Source organism: Anabrus simplex, chromosome 1 (genome assembly GCF_040414725.1).
Source record: "Anabrus simplex isolate iqAnaSimp1 chromosome 1, ASM4041472v1, whole genome shotgun sequence".
In the NCBI taxonomy this organism is placed as follows: Eukaryota; Metazoa; Arthropoda; class Insecta; order Orthoptera; family Tettigoniidae; genus Anabrus; species Anabrus simplex.
The window spans coordinates 959,206,381-959,224,617 of NC_090265.1; the positions used below are offsets into that span (position 1 = coordinate 959,206,381).

Genomic DNA, 18,237 nt, shown 5'->3' on the forward strand with positions numbered 1-18,237 from the left:
AACAACAACGAGATTGGGAGTTTATACTTGATGTTGAAACAGTTCCTTTTAACAGAATTTGGACACTTCCCTCTTTTTTTCAAAATATTCTCAAGAGCTCGCATATGTTTTCCGCACCCGATATGTGAACATGGTGAACCATTTATGTGCAGTGACTTGAATTTTGCATACTTTACAGAACAATGCAGATCCATCAGCTGAGAATGTGTTTTCACTAAATATGGTCACATACTATTTTAAATGGTATGTTGACTGTTTTTGTTTTGGCATTTCAATTGCACTGTACAACAAAATGTCACACACCTGCAACACATGCACCTTAAAAGTCTTATTGTTGCTGGGTGAGTGAACGAGACAGCTGAGTCAGAGCTGTCAACACTTTCACTAAAATAAAACTCGGCACTGAGGGGATTACCCTGGGTTCTTCCCTGAGACTGACGCAATCCACATGTGTAACTGAAGAAATTGGTGACATAAACTGTACACACAAATGCATCAAGAAGATTAAAACTGCTGCATTGATAAAAAAAAAAACAACTAATGAAAACAGACTATCAGTGTAGAACTACAGCATAAGCCTTAGTCTAAAAATGTTTATGCTGACATGTGTTTAATAGCTTAGAAATTAGTGTCCAGTAATCGGGAGATAGTGGGTTCGAATCCCACTGTCGGCAGCCCTGAAGATGGTTTTCCGTGGTTTCCCATTTTCACACCAGGCAAATGCTGGGGCTGTACCTTAATTAAGGCCACGGCCACTTCCTTCCCATTCCTAGACCTTTCCCTCCCATCGTCGCCATAAGACCTGTCTGTCGGTGCGACGTAAAAAAAAAAGGAAAAAAAAAAGAAATATACATACTATAAAAATGACCTAAAAATGAACATTTAACCATATCCGATGATCTTTAAACACCCCATAATTTAACATATTTATTTCAGAATTTACTTAATTGTCACTAAGCATGTTTCCACGAAATCAGAAAAAAAAAATGACAGCTTGAGAATGGTGACAACATAATATGAAGTTTACTGTTTAGGGAACTGGGTATTATTGCTTTATTCAAGCATGTGTTGCAAAGAAAATCCCAGCTACACAGGAAGAAAATTTTTCATTGAAAAAAATATGACAGAAGTCACTTTAATGGTACAGCTGATGTTAAAAATTGTTATTTATTAAATAAATCCTAATTATTTCTGTATTAACAGTTCTTTTGACTTACAGCAATATTGTATAAATAAAGGAAAGAAACAGAAGTAAGATTTTCTTTAAAAAAATATACATATTTATATAAATATTTACAATTCACAGGAATTTTTTCTGCACTTGCGAGTACAACATATCAGTCTGCTCAGAAATACTGTGTGTGTGATCTTCAGCTCCTTTAGATCCTGTAATAAGATTAATGCTATTGGTATGATTACAATTTGTGTTATGACTGTTGAGTTCAGTACCTTTCCACACATCCACAAGATGTTCTTCATGCTTTTTACCAACTTCTTCGTAGCCAGGTTCACTATTTGGTCTGTTCTTGTGCACTGTTTGAGCAGAATTCATCTCATACCCTACTGTAATATTATTATTCTGAGGTCTAACTTGTTCATATCCTGGGATAGTATCATCGTTCTGCAGTCTCTCGTAAGGTGGATCACAGTTAGCCTCAAAGTAATTAACACTTTCATAATTAGGGTCTTCATGCTCCACCATTTCATAATTTGGATCAGATTCATTTCCCCCAGCAGCCCCTAGGAGTCCAGCATAATTATGTTCTGGCTCTTCACTCGGCATGCTCTCATAGTTTGGCTCACTGCTATCATCACCTTCCTTGATGACTTCATTGGTGCTACTGTCAGAATGTACCCTCTCATACCCTGGATCACCACTGTTAAATGTCCTTATCACAGGTCCACTGGAGCTATCTGCACTTCCAACTGTCTCATTGCTAGAATTGTTTTGAGTAGACTGAGGCCGCAGTTCTTCATAATTTGGTTCACCATCAGATATAACAGGTTTGACTTGTTCGACAACTTCATAACCTGGATCATATTTTACACTACGAGCTGTTACACTTTCATAATCTGATTCAGAAATGAGAACATCTCTTGACCGCCTAATATTATCAGAATCATGAAGTTTCTCATAGCCACAGTATATATCATCACTACTCTGAACTGGTGAGGTATCATAACTACTACTATCAATCTTTAGCTCCTGAGCTATCTCACTACTGCCCACTGAAACTCTATCGGGATCTCTTCTCGTCCGCAATGACACACTCCCAATGGTTTCCACAGAAATATTACCGACAGAATCCGAATTGTTAGCTGCACCATTGACAATGTCCTCTACAGCATCATTTTCAAAGTGTCTCTCTTTCTTCTTCTTCAACACTTTGGCATACATCTCCTCCAGGTTTAAGCTGGCAGCAGGATCACTAGAGAGAAGTGAACATTTCTTATACAGTTCTGGGCTACTACCAGGTGGTGCCGGAAGTGGAGAATTAGCCTGCCGCTTCTCTGGTTTGGGAGAGCCAAGATTGGCCACAGAACTTGTTGCACTTGACGATGAAGCTGAAATTAAAAGAGAATAATATATTAAAATATGCTTCCTTCTGCTGAGGACATACAATATTATTATTTTCATTATTATAATGATTATCTGATTCAGAAACGAGAACATCTCTTGACTGCCTAATATTATCAGAATCGTGAAGTTTCTCACAGTCACAGTATATATTGGCTATATAGAGTGCTCTCTATGATCTGGAGAGAAAACAAAATCCCAGAAGATTGGGAGAAAAGGAATCATCATCCCACTGTTTAAAAAGGGCAACAGATGGAAATGTGGAAACTATAGGGGCATAATGTTGTTGTCACACACCCTGAAGCTGTGGGAAAAGATCACTGAAATGAGAATTAGATAGTGGAACCTTTGCTTGAGGAAGAACAACACAGATTCAAGAAAGATCGAAGTACTATGGATTTCATTCTTGGTGTAAGAATGCTTACCAGAAAGTACTGGGAACATGGAAAGAATCTTGTGATTACATTTTTGGACATTGAAAAGGCCTATGACACTGTACCTTGGAACAAGATCTGGGAATGCCTGGAAGATCTGAAGGTGCCAAAGTACCTGCCTGACAAAGTGAAGATGCTACACCACAGCTGTGTTCAGAAGGCAATGGAAGATCAAAATGGTTTGACATAAAGAGAGGTGTCCAACAAGGAAGTGCCCTATCACCACTCTTGCTCATAAAAGTAATAGACAAGATCATAAAGTCTATCAAGAAAATGGACAGCAGACCAAATGCCCTGGAATTTGCTGATGATGTGCTGTTATGGGGAGAAACAGAAGATGAAGTACAGAAAACACTGAGTGGAACAATATGTTCAATACATTTGAGGCGAAGATAAGTAAAACAAAGACTGTAGAAATGACCATCAACAGGAAAGGAACAAATTCAAACCTCTTGAATTAGAATCAGTTTCTCACTTCAAGTGCCTCGGAAGCACAATCTCCAAAGACAACACTGTCAAGCAGGAAATACTCAGCAGGACACAGAAAGCATCAAACTTTTACAAATAATTCAGAAATCTACTCTAGAATCATGAATCAAATTACTCAAAAGAACAAAATCAGGAATAAAGTAAACAGGAATTGAATTGGCATTGAGGTCCCTATTACCAATGTAATAAAGAAGTGTAGATTTCAGTGGTATGGGCACATTATGACAATGAAGAGCGAGAGACCTGCCAGAAAATACTTCGATCTTGCTGTCCAAGGAAATGCTGGATAGAGACAGTGAAATCAGATGTGGAGGAGAGAGGTCTCAAATGGGAAGATGTCCTTGAACAGAAGACATATACAGACGGGAAGAAATGGCGAGCGCTTGTACGCCACACCTGGGAAACTGAAGTTGGAAAATGATGATGATGATGATGATAATGATCATTAAGAACAGATCACCCAAAAGAGATCTGGTTTACTCTGCCATCTGGTAGAGTTTTACTTTTTTATTTAGTGTATGGCATAAAATTTACATATAAGGGGCGTCAAATATAAACAGGATTTTATTTTTCATTTAAATTAATTTATTGAAACACACAACGCAATTACAATTTATTTTTCCACATAGTTTCCTGCATTGGAAATGCATTTGTCCCAGCGTATGGGCAGAGTTTCGATGCCCCCATCGTAAAAAGAACAGGGTCGTGTCACCAGCCAGTTGCGCACAAAGTCTTCCACACTCTCGTCATCTTCAAATCATTGCCCTCCTAGAGCTTCTTTAAGTGGTCCGAACAAATGGAAATCACAGGGCGATAAGTCCGGGCTGTAAGGAGGATGATCAAGTGTAGTCCAATGCATTTCCTTTAGCTTGGAGACAGAACTGCAGTATGGGGCCAAGCATTGTCGTGGAGGAAGACGACCTGTCGAATCGGTTGGTCTCGTCTTTTGCAGCGATATGCAACCCTTACCTTGTACAACAACTCGCAATAGTAAGCAGCATTGATTGTGCGTCGCTTATACAAAAATCAATCAGCAAAATGCCTCGCTGATCAAAAAAAACGGTTGCAAGAACCTTGCCAGCTGACAGTCGAGTCTTGGGTTTCACTGGTGCTGCTTCGCCTTTCAGCCGCCACTCCTTACTGGCTTGTTTGGATTCGGGAGTGTAGTGGTGGACCCATGTTTCGTCGCAGGTGATGATCCGTCTCAAAAATGCATCACCTTCTTCCGCAAACCTTGCTGTAAGCCTCTGACAGACCTTCAAACATCTCAACTTCAGATTTTCGGTCAAAAGGTGAGGGACCCATCTGGAACACACTTTACGGGACTATAGGCTGTTTGTGATGATTGCTTGACAGCCCCCATAATTCCAACTTGTTCTGCAATTTCTGATACTCTCGCCCGTTGATCGTCGTCAATAATGTCTTTGACCGCACAAATGTTTTCATCTGTAATGCTGATCTGAGGACAGCGATCGAGTTGCTGATTTGCCACACGTTCTAGTCCTTCCTTGAACTTTTTATGCCAGGCAAACATACGCGTCCTTGACAATGTTTGATCACCGAACTGTGCAGTCAATCTCTGGCAAATTTTCGCTGCTGTAACTCCTTCACGAGCAAGAAATTTTATAATTATGCATTGTGCAGTGCTGCTCCGACATCATGAGCGTTACTGACGAAATGGCGGGAAATATCTAACAGCATGCTCTTCCCACTCCTAACGGTCCCGCCTAAGCATAGCAGAAGCACGGGGCCAATCCTACCAACTGCTGATGTTCAGGAACAAAAATCCTGTTTATATCTGATCGACCTTTGTATATACAACTGAATATAATACAATAACAAGGAAACATAATTTCAAATCAGAATGTCCAGTCCTTTCATCCACTTTAATATTGCCTCTGATGGAATCAAGAAATCAGCCCAGCTACCCAAGATGTGAGGGACAGTTTGCCATGGGGCACCACAGTTGCATTCCGGTGATGTTAAGCAGTTCCGCTAAGTAGAGAGTGTCCTTGCATTTTCCACGACCTGTCCAAACTCCATTAAGAGTGACCCACTGCCTGTGCCGCAGATTACCTAAATCAACTAGCAATCTGTGTACATGTTGTGAAGGAACAAGTCTCTTGAAGATTCCCAGCGGTCTTTCCAAACTTTCACAGCTTTAAAGTTGTTGTAAGCCATGTCAGCAGCATCACGCAAAGGTGGATGGTGTGACTTCAACCTTTGAAGACTGAATGCAGAGATGTCTTCTTGTACTGGTAGTTGGGGTTTTTGCATATTTTATGGTAGTCCCTTATGGAGACATTTGATCTGCACAGATCGGATGGCATTATTCTCATGAGCAGTGGGAGCCAACAGACTGACGTTGATCTGATTGTGACAAAAATATGGCGCATGCTGTTGTTCAGCTGTGAATCAACATATTGGGTATATGGGATAAGGGAGAACAATACTCTGCACTGGAATAAACCAGACCAAGGGCAGAATGTGGTAGAGTGCTTGCTGTAGATTCCCAAGTGGCCCCGCAAATTTTCTGAAGAATATTGTTTCTTTTCAGTTTCTTAGATAAGCAGAGTAAAACAAAACATCACAATTGATGCACAGGCAGCCTAGATCATGTTGAATCAATATGCTTACTTACGTCAGTTGAGGCCATATGATCATCATCATCATCATCATCATCATCAATTTAATGACTACCATACATTATAAAGAAGAGCTGATGGACTGGTGGTGACAGTGTTTTAAGAGGACGTACAACTGGGCAACCTTGCTCAGTTGATGGATTATTTCAATGGATAACTAAATTTAACTTTTCAATAGTTGGAATGAGCTGTTGCGATTATGGAAATAGGGGAAAACCTATACAATTTTTCAACAACCAAAGAAAATAATATCCTTTAGTGACATATATTACTAAATCACCTCAGCAGCACATATCAGACATGTGTAAATGAATGAAATGTCAAATCTGAATTTTAATCAATTTCATACTTGGCCTTTATTGTGAGTTGTGAACAAAGTCATTACAAAAGTGCATTTTAGAAACCTGGCAGATCACAGCCAAGAATCTTGTGTAGCTTATGTATAATTCTCACAGATGTGTGCTGATATTTATTTACACATTCAAAAAGCATAGATACAGCTTCATTAAGCACTTCTCACTCGTACTGCAAACAGGCAAATTAACAAATGTAAACTTTGATGATAAAATACAATAAACATTCCAACAAACATATGGTGCACATAATGTTGTATTTGTAATAAACAAGGGCAAAAAATGGAAAGGGGGTGGCAAATTAAAAAGGTTTAATTCCAAAATATGCTTAAAAGTGTTCAAAAGCTGAACTGAGTAGCTCAAACAGTTGAGTGCTGGCCTTCTCAGCTTAGGTTGGCAGTTTTCATCCCAGCCCAATGAAGGCATTAGAATATATCAGCCCTGTGTCGGTGATTTACTGTCACATTAAACAAACTCCAGTGGGACAAGATTCTGGCACTTTGGTGTTTCCAAAAACAATACAATTAATTAGTAGGATACAAAACCAATACCATCATTATTACAAATAAAGTTAGAGATTTCAATGAAAGAAACAACAAGATGATCTTTTGGCTAGTGGTTTAACGTTGCACTGACACATTAAAGGTTTTTGGTGATGCAAGGATGGGAAGGGACTAGAATTGGGGAGGTAACAGTTGTGGCCTTAATTGAAGTACAACTCCATCATTTGCCTGGTGTGAAAATGGAAACCACAGAAAACCATCTTTCGAATATAAGTGCACAGTTACACGGCACATGGCTAACTCGCTCAGTGAAGATGATCTTACCTGACTTATTAACACCAGGCTTATAATAAGTCTATGGTTACTATTTAACAGGGTTATACTAGGTGAACACTGTGAAGGGGGTGTTGCTAATTGCTAATGTTGCTAATTCCAAAAAGCTGAATATGGTACTAAGAATAAGTGAAATACACAGATTTCTAGTGTGTATTGTCCATCAGCCAAACATCTTCATTCTGAATGATTTTATTCTCACTTTTTGTTAACTATTACATACTTAACAGTTGTCCTTAACTAGAGTACTCTTTTTAAAATTACTATTCCATAACAGTGTATAGTTTCTAAATTATGAGAAACTTATTTGTAATTTTCTCCTGAAATGCAACATAACCATCAAACAGCCCTTTTTAATATCTCAACAGAAATGATAATAACAAGGAAAGTTGATTGAAGATAAAGACTGAAGAAATATGGGGTGAAAGAATCCTATTTGATGATAAAATTTTCCTGGCCTTGTAGGTAGTGGTCCAAAGGGGCCTGTAGCCTTTGAGGTTTCAATAAAATCTGTGTTCGGTATTTCTCTGATGCCTGCATAAGTGTATTGTTATCATTACTGCTTTTTATTAAAATAAAGCTCACATTATACTAACTATTTGGGTAAAGAGCACACAAAGTAACTAAAAAAAGTTCATTCTTGTATATGCATGGAGGCTGGATTTTATAAACGTTGGCCTTTTATGGTTTCCATTTTCATTTAGTCCCTAGACTTTTAGAATTGTCTGTTTTACCCACTTTATTTCATGTGAAAAAGTTGAATCTGAGACTGCCCACATGACTGAAACTCATGGGGCAGTCATATTTTACTACTGTAACATATAAGTAACGATCACTTCAGTAAAATTTAAACCTCGAAATGTAATATAATAGGAATTAATTGAGGGATGATCCACCATTCAACACAATATATAATACATAATATTTATTAAGTGAAAACCAGTTTTGATTCCCTAGGAATCATCATCAGTTCACAGTAGAATAAATAAATCAAAGGATGTTAACAACAATCAACATGAAATCTGCCTTTAAATGTATTTACAATGATTGACGTGGGTTATATGACATAAAACATATTGATATTTACAGCACTTTAAGATAATGCATAAAAACTTGAAGTTGAGGAATACTGTGAGGTTCTGATTTGTTACTGTGGGTATAAGAAACATATGTTAAAATGTTCAAATATTCGTAGTTGAATCGCCAAGGGAGGGTAAAAACATGTGTCAAACTTGACGATTTTGTAAAGTGCCTATGTTATTAAAATTTGCAGTTAAAACGATTAGCTGAGGAGTTGGGGGAACATCCTACATTGTTTTGTAACATCTGATTGGTTGTTGAAACTGTCGCTGTTATTGTTGTTGAAGTAAACGTTAAATGGCACAGTATCGTAAAAGGTGGATGTCTGAGGAAGAAGAAGAAAGAAGTGAGAACTAATGTGTGTGTTTGGATTTAATTATTGGAAAGTGGTTTGATAGTACTTACTCCTTTATTCCTTGCTCTCGTTAACCTGCCGCCAGAGGTGCATTGCTTGTCTGTGTCAGCGTGGAGCTTATTGCTGGCTTTGAGAGGGGCGGGAGGAGGACGGTGACTTGCTTTGGATTGGCTGTGGTGTGGAGGGGATGCGAGAGAGTGGGGGAGTGATCCGTTGTTGCGCTGTTCTACCTAGATACGTCTTGAGAATAAGGGGGTGGATGGCCTCGTAAAGAATGTTTGTTTTTTCGATGGCTTCATTCGGATTGTGATTAAAATTGACTCGTTGATCCAACGACACATATTGAGCAGAGGTCCCTTTCCCATAATTTCAATAATCTGTAAGTTTTTGTCTATATCGGAAAAATTGTGATTGGATTCATGCATACGTATTCCCATGGCAGAATGCCTGTTATGTCTGACTGCATTAATATGTTCATTATACCTGGTGTTAAAGCTTCTCCCTGTCTGTCCGATATAGCTTGCTAAACAAGATTGGCACTGTAATCTGTAAATACCTGATTTACCAAACTTGTCAGATTTATTCACAGTCCCTGGATTGTGGAAGTGAGATAGATTGTTGTTGGTTGTCCTGAATGCTATTTTTACCCTGTGCTTTTTAAACAAGTTTGTTATTTGGTATGCAGAATCATTGTTGAAGGTGAAAACTGAATAATTGTCCTTCTGCTTCTTTTCTTTAATAAGAGCAGATTTTGGTTTATTTTGAATTTTAGATATTATTTGGTCGACGAACCTTCTGTTATACCCATTAGAATAAGCTATTGCCCTGATGGTATCCAGTTCCTTTTTTAGGTTGGGATGAGATAATGGTACATTGAATGCTCTGTGGACCAAGCTATAAAAAGCAGCTTTTTTAATGTGTTTTATGTCATATAACCCATGTCAACCATTGTAAATATATTTAAAGGCAGATTTCATGTTGATTGTTGTAGATCCTTTGATTTATTTATTCGACTGTGAACTGATGATGATTCCAATCAAAACCGGTTTTCACTTAATAAATATTATGTATCATATATTGTGCTGAATGGTGGAACATTCCTCAATTAATTCCTATTAAATGAGTTATATCTCATCACGGAAATGAAAATCATAATTTATGATCAAAATGCAATATCAACGTATATCAATTATAGACTGTTATGCTCTTTAGTATTCAGTCTACAAGCCTCTCATCCAACATAATTTTCAGAATTTAGTACAGGTTTTTCTGCTTATGTAACTCTTACCTTGAAGTCATATGTTTACCTTATATTGCAAGAGCCATGAACAAAATTTAACAAAAGGGAGGGTATGAAAATTCTACAACTTCAAAAACTTAGGCATATTAATATTAATTTCCAAATTTGTTCTTAAAGCATTCTAAATGGAAGCTTACCTATGGCTTGAGTAATTTTTTAAAGAGCACTGATAGCTAGACTACTGTGCGTCACTTTTCTCGAGGTGCCCTTCTTAGCAAGTGTGAGAGCTAGATCGAGTGTTTCCCAATTGCGAGCCCAACAATCAACACAGACACTTGTCACACAAAATTCACAGCAGCATTACAAGGCAATACTGAACACAGAATATTAAAGAATGTGTTTTCACACTACAGAAACCGAAATGACTTGCGTTCTGTGACATGAAAATAGCAATCAAATCATAAGTAAAATTAATATGTATTGGAAGGTTTTACAAGGCAAACATTTACACACAGAGATAAATAGCCCAATGTCAGGGCTCTTTCTTGCAAAACATCTATCATACAGAAAATAAATTTGAGAAGAATCGGAGGGTATACAAAATTTATGGAAGACGTAATAATGAAAAGATCATGTTTCAAAAAACAATAAGAATATTAGCCCCTCTCATTATTAATCAAGGAAGGAAGACAAAAGAGTTCTGATTCCTCAAAGAGTGATGGTATTTACCGACTAAAGAAACTTAACAGTCATAAAAGGAGGGAAAAGGATCAAACATTATTTAAGGTTTGAACCCTAATACCACTAGGAATGGGAGATGAGAAAGAAATTATAACAGGAGGAGAATGACCCTGTGTTAATCACACACATCTCAAATATGTGAGCTTGTGGGTGGGGGGATGCAGTAATTGATCTTTTAAGAAGTAATTTTTTTAAAGAAGTAATATTTTCAAACAGTCTTCCACAAATCCAACCCCTCGCCCACGCCGTGGGAGATGGGCAATGTTATCAAGTAGGGAATAGCCTGTGGGGGTGAGGTACAGTGCGGACCTCGTGTGCCCCGAGACCGCTATCGTAGCTGTGAAGAACCTACAAGAATCCTGAAAAAGATGGCGGCTAACAGGGCTCTGGTGAAGTCATGATAGGCCTAGCAAGTCGATGATGAATATCAGCCCGCTTTCAAGAAAATAAGGAACAGTAAGCCGGACGGATGTAACAGATGACGACCCTGGCAAAGAATAGGATTACGAATTGGAACAATGAATATACAAACAGTGACTGGAAAAGTAAAGAAGAGGTTGTAGACATGACGGAAAGAAGAAAACTGGATGTATTAGGGCTGGCAGAGACTAAATGGAGGGGGGGAGGTAAGAGAGAGCTGCGGAATGGTTTTTGGTTGTACCGGATAGGAAATTACGAAGGGAAGCGAAATGGAGTACGAGTGGTAGTAAGAAATGGACTGAAAGAGAATAATAAAAGGGATGAGACAGCTTGATTAAAGTAAAAATAACAGTCAAAGGAAAAACCTGGGAAATTGTTGCACAAGTATATGCTCCACAAGAAGGATGCATGCAACAGGATAAAGATGACTTTGAGGAAGAACTGGAGAGACAGTTGAATGGCCAAAACAATGTAGTAATGGGGGACTTGAATGCCTATGTAGGCAAGGAAAGGAAGGGATATGAGAACATGCTTGGAGAGGAAGGATAGGGAAATAGAAATAAGGAAAGGCGAAGGCTACTGGATGTGTGCAAAAGAAATGGGATGATGGTCAGGAACTTGTGGTTCAAGAAGAGAGAAAGCCATAAGATAACCTGGTACAGCAGTGCCTGGTCTGAGAAATCCATTGTGGATTACATGATCTACGACTGGGAAATGAAGGGGAAATTTATAGATGTAAGGGTAATACCATCAGAGGCCCTAGGCAGTGACCACAGACTGCTGGTAATGAAACTGAGATTAATAAAGGAAAGTAAGAGGACAGAGAAGCAAGAAAGATGTATCAAAATATGGAGAAGAAAACCAAGGAAGAATACCAGAAAAAAAAAGAAGAAAAAACTGAACTTACCAACAGATGATACAAAAACAGGAGAGGAGGAATAGGAAAGGTTCAAGAGAACATTTGTAAAAACTGCAGAGGAAGTTTGTGGGAGAACTAGTACCAGGAAAAGAGTCAAGGAGACCCCATGGTGGAACGACAGAATCAAAGTGGTAGTTGGGGAGAAGAATAAAACTTTAAGGGTGGCGTGCACCATCTTGGAGTAAATTACTACGCAAGTAGCGTTTACTAAAGAAGTCCATACTACAGAAGTAAATTACTACGGGAGTTATTTACTCCGGAAGTAACGTCGGAGAGTTGAAGTACAATTTACTCTTTTAGTTACTACTACAGAAGTAGCGTTCGTTACTCGCGGAGTAGTGCTGTGTTCGTGTATCTTCTTTAAAGAAATCCAAATAGATAAGGTTATGTGCGATAGGAAATGGGAGAAAACTTAAGCGAAAAAGATAAATGCTTGTTAATAGAGATAATGACGATCTATGCAAAGGATATAAGGTGTAAGAAACACAACATAAAGATGCTGGATAAGAAAGGAAATTCATGGAAAGTCGTGGCGAAAGAATTCAATGCTTCGAGTGACGGAAAACGCAGTGAAAAGCAAGTTAAGATTCTGTAGAAGGACTTAAAAGCAAAGCAGAAAGTCATGGACATGCGGGAAAAATTAAAACTGATGGCGGTTTCTTCATACAGATGGCCTACATCCACAGCGAAATTTTCCCATTTTCACACCAGGCAAATGCTGGGTCAATAGGCCCTACCTTAAGGCCACGGTCGCTTCCCAATCCCCAGGCCTTTCCTGCCCTATCGTTGCCATAAGACCTATCTGTGCCGGTGCGACGTTAAGCAAATTGAAAAAAAAAAAAAACCTCTTCCGATTTCTGAAAAGTTCACCGTTGTCACCGAGAGGGCAATAAATGGGAATATGCGTGCAGTCACAGTCAATTGCACCCAAGACGTGTGGAAACCTGCCAACGTGAAGAATATCCTTTTATTTTCCAAACGATCATCATCATTTGCAGGTGTACCTCCCTCTTAGCCTCAACTACTGGTTTAACTACGCGATGAAAGATACGGCTAGCAGTTGTGCGGTAAACGTTAATTAGATCACCGGCAACTGTTCCGGTACGAAACACTCGTAGGGCACACGGCAACTGTAATTTTAGAGATACAACAAAATTAAGAAGAATTCAGCTGTAAGTGATCTCCAAGTAGATTTAGAAGGAAAGTAAAGGATTCCTTCCTAAGACCAAAAACATTCCTGAAACTCGCCGTGTTCACATTACACGGCTATCACCTTTCACGCACTGTATGCCTACGCACTATTACATTTCCCATCATTTACTGTGTCGAGATCGTCAATATAATCTAAGTAATCCATAAACACGTTTGAAACGTCTTTCCTCTCGTATACGGCACGATATTATCATTAGTCAACAAGTCTAAACTTAGCTTACTCCATGCAAGACGTGAGAGTAAATTGTAACCTATATTCGTACGTTATTTACTCCTTTAGTAATATACTACAAGATGGTGCTCTTCAACATTTTACTCTTGTAGTAATTTTGTCCAGGAGTATCTGAGAGGACTAAAATACTTCGGAAGTAATTTACTCTCGTATGGAAGTCGCCGAATGCTGACTTCAAGAGTACTTTACTACGGAAGTAGAACTTACTCTTGGTTGGTGCACGCCACCCTTAGAGTGTGGTTTCAGCAGAGGACAACGGAGACAAGACAGGAATATAAGACCAAAACGGAAGAAGCTAAAAAGATTGTAACAGAGGAGAAGAAAATATGGATGGAAAAGTGGACAAACATGATGGAAGAAGATAGCAAAGGAAATAAAAGAGTACTATATGGAATGGGCAGTCCAACTCATTGGCTGAATGGTCAGCATTGAGGCATTCGGTTCAGAAGGTCCTGGGTTCAATTCCTGGCCGGGTCGGGGATTTTAATCACCTCTGATTAATTCTTCTGGCCCAGATAATAATAATAATAATAATAATAATAATAATAATAATAATAATAATAATAATAATAATAATAATAATAATAATAATAATAATGTAAACTTTTGCATTTTATCGAGAATGGGTGTTTATGTTTGTTCCATTACTTTCCTTTTCATATTCAGACAACACACTACACTACCAACCACCACAGAAACACGCAATAGTGATTACATCCCTCCATATAGGGTTGGCGTCAGAAAGGGCATCCGGCCGTAAAACAGGGCCAAATCCACATATGCGACACAGTTCGCACCCGCGACCCCACAGGTGTGGTAAGAGTGGTAGAAAATGAAGAAGACTGTATGGAATGGTCAAGAGTAAGAGGAAAGGCATGAGGGAAGATGTCATAAAACCCCATGGCACTACAGCCCTTGAAGGGCCTTGGCCTACCAAGCGACCGTTGTTCAGCCAGAAGGCCTGCAGATTACGAGGTGTCGTGTGGCCAGCACGACGAATCCTCTCGGCCGTTATTCTTGGCTTTCGAGACCGGGGCCGCTATCTGACCGTCAGATAGCTCCTCAATTCTAATCACATAGGCTGAGTAAACCTCGAACCAGCCCTCAGGTCCAGGTAAAAATCCCTGACCTGGCCAGGAATCAAACCTGGGGCCTTCGGGTAAGAGGCAGGCATGCTACCCCTACATCATGGGGCCAGCAGAAGATGTCATAATGATAGATAAAAATAGAAATGACGTGCAGCAGAAAGAGAAACTCAAAGGAATGTGGAAGGAGTATTTTGAAGATTTACTACCCAGAAGGATGCATAAAGGAGGAAAGTAGAAGCAGGGAGGAAGGAAGAAACATGGAAAAAGGAAAAGACTTAACATGGGGAGAAGTGGAGGTAACATTGGACAAGATGAAAGGAGGGAAAGCACATATGAAGTGAGTACTGTATTGAGATGGTGAAGGCAGCAGGAGAGGTAGGTAAACAGTGGCTTTATTGTGTGTTGAAAGTAGTATGAAAGAAGAGGAAGACCCCTGAAGACTGGAAGAAGGGGATAATCAGACCCATCTTCAAGAAGGGGATTAGGAAAGACTTTAAGAACCACAGGGGAGTCACATTGATATGTCAATGTGCAAAGGTATTTGAGAAGATTCTGGAGAACAGAATCAGAAAGAGGAGAGGGTGGAAGAGAAGTTGAGAAAAGAGCAGTATGGCTTCAGATCAGGAAGGTCCACAGCAGACCTTATATTCGCAGTAAGACAGTTACAAGAGCATCATTATGAGTGGGGTAAAGATCTACTGCTGGCCTTCTTGGACTTTGAGAAAGCACATGATCATGTGTGCAGAAACAAGGTATGGGAAGTCATACAGATGAAAGGTATCGAGAAGCAGACAATAGAAAGAGTGAGGGCGATGTACTATGGGAGTGTCAGTTGTGTGAAAGTAAGAGGAGAGAAAACAGAATGGTTTCAGCAAAAAAAGTGGATTAAGACAAGGAAGTGCTCTGTCACCTTTGTTATTCATTGTAGTAATGGACGAACTAATGACAAAAGTGGCATGGAAAATTGGGGAAGAAAAAATGAAAGTGATGATTTTTGCAGATGACTTGTTAGTCTGGGGAGAAAAGGAAGAGGATATCCAGGAACAGGTAGATCCATGGGATGGGAGGTGAAACAATATGGAACGAAATTTAATGCCAAAAAGAGCGAGAAGTGATCACATCTAGAAAGAAGGAGAGACCTACGAGAGGGATAATGCTTGGATGGGAACAGATTAGGAAGATAAGAGAGTTTCAAGAACTTGGGAAGCATCATAGAGGAAAGTGGAAGAAATGAAGGAAATAATCGAGTGTGGAAGACAAGCAGGAGCATTCCTGAAAAGTACCAGAAGCCTGGTTTGGAGCAAGGATGTTCCTCAGAGAAGCAACAGAGTGATATGCAGGACGTACTATGTACCTATTCCGACATATGCAGCAGAAACTTGGGTAATGAGGCAAAGATCCGTAACTAGGATACAGGCAAGTGAAATGAAATTTCTGAAAAGCAGGATAGGGGTGACAAGAATGGATAAGATGAGAAACGAGACGGTTAGAGATATAGTAAAAGAAGAGCCACTACAGAACAGGATAGAGGCATCTAGACTGAGATGGTATGGGCACATTAAGAGAATGGCAGAAGAAAGGATACCAAGGAGCATGCATGAAATGGAGATAACAGGAAAACGACCAAGAGACAGGTGAATAAAAGGAGTGGAAGAGTGTGTACAGAGGAGAGGATTGGGCAAGAGTGACGAGGGAGAAGTAGTGGGAAGACAAGAAGAGATGGAGAGGCTTATGTTCCAAGCAGACCTGGCCAACAACTGGAAACTGCAAATGATAGATGATGATTATTTTCAAACAGTCCGGCTCCTTGGCTGAATGATCAGCATAATAGCCTTTGATTCAGAGGGCCTCGAGTATGGTTCCTGGCCAGGTTGGAATTTTAACTGCATATGGTTAATTCCTCCGATTCGGAGAGTGGGTGTTTGCATTCATCATAATACTTCATAATATCTTCATTTACAGGCAACACTTCATACTACAGAACCAACCACCAAGGAAACATACAATAGTGAATTAGTGAATACATAACTATTTGAGGGTTGGCATCAGAAAGGGCAACCAGTTGTAGAACAAGGCCAAATCCTCGCAAAGTGATCACTCTGAGAAATTGGGAAAGAAGAAAAAGAAGAATTTCAGACATTTTAATATTACTTAGTTGATTATTTTAATACAACGGCAAACGGCACTCACTTCACTTCTCACTCGATAGTCCCAGCTATCAGTGTTCCTATCAAGGCATTGCAACCTCCTTGCAGTATTTTACCATAGTAAAGTAAGGTCAACATGCAGTTATCCAAATTTTGAGTGAATCAGCACACACTCACATGCAAATAGAAGCCAACAGACCACAAGATCAAATGCATTTAAAACCAGTACTGTATCTTGTCTGGAACAGAAATTATGGAGTTGCTAGTAGTAGCTATAGCAAAACGTCAACCACACAGCACAAAAATTGTGACTCACCTCCTAAGAAGCTGAATGAGCAAATGTCTTCAGGCAGGTCATGAAGGATTATTACAGCTGTATGTCTGAGAAAGTAGAAAGGTACAGCTGGAGCCAAGAAATATCTTTAACAGCCACACAGTGACTGACCAGGCCATCTGATAAGTATGGACCTTTATTTTGCTGAATAGTACTTTATGACTCTGTACAAGAAATGATCCAGGCAGGCTGGAGATGATGCATCATGTGCAAGTTCTCAATTATACTGCACACTATATAAACTGTCACATGTGTTACAATAAAGCTACTCTTCCAAGTATCAATGAAAGCTTATTCAACACTTCAATATGTATTAGTGTAACATTTTATGAAAGATCTCAGTTAAGAAATTCTTGTGGCAGCTTATTCAAACAGAAATATTTATACAATTCTGAATGAAATTTCTTCACTTTACCAAAGCCGAATGGAGGTATTTAACTTCATGGTGACATTATAAACATGAATGAGAAGATACCATCACTGACATTAAAGAACTGAATAATGAGTAAAATGAAGAAATAGGAGTTGCAAAAGATGCAGCAACATTATGATGAGACAACTGTCATCCTTTTCATGAGAACATTTATTATTATTTAGGGTATTTCAGTAATACCCAATATTTAGAGGAAGGAATGGAGCAGCAATTGTACTGAATGTAAAGTGGTAAAAAATGTAAGCAATACTCACCATGTAAATGATGGTGAAGTTCAATTGCATACCTACACATCTGACTGTAATACAATAGGCAACAACAATGATGAAGTGGAAAAGAAGTATGAAGATCCTGAGAAACTTATGAAGTTATGAGAGATAAGGATAATGTGATTATAATGCGAGACTTCAGTGCAACAGCATACAGGTAAACTTTGGATTAGGAGAAACAAATGAAAGAGGCGAACAAATGATTATTTATGCTTACATAATGAATAAAGTCCCCATAAGAAGGATGGTAATCACAAATACCTTTTATGAAGTCCCCATAAGAAGAAGAATCACAGATAAATGAAAGGGGATTCCAGGTTGATTCAATCATTGTGAAGAAAATATAGAGGAATCAAGTTAAATCAAGCCATAATTACACTGGCCTAGACAATGATATAAACTTGTACTGGCAAAATGCAATATTAAATTGAA

At 38.9% G+C, this 18,237-nt stretch overlaps 1 protein-coding gene across 3 annotated transcripts in view; it reads right to left on the reverse strand.

Moving 5' to 3' along the window:
- Positions 1-1,151: 1,151 nt before the first annotated feature.
- LOC136857805 (uncharacterized) overlaps positions 1,152-18,237 on the reverse strand; it is a 240,432-nt gene continuing 223,346 nt past the window's right edge. For all 3 annotated transcript variants that reach the window (XM_067136747.2, XM_067136748.2, XM_067136746.2), the window contains one exon: positions 1,152-2,565. In XM_067136747.2, coding sequence (XP_066992848.2) covers positions 1,301-2,565 — 1,265 coding nt within the window. In that variant the 3' untranslated portion in view covers positions 1,152-1,300. The remainder of the gene's footprint in view (positions 2,566-18,237) is intronic.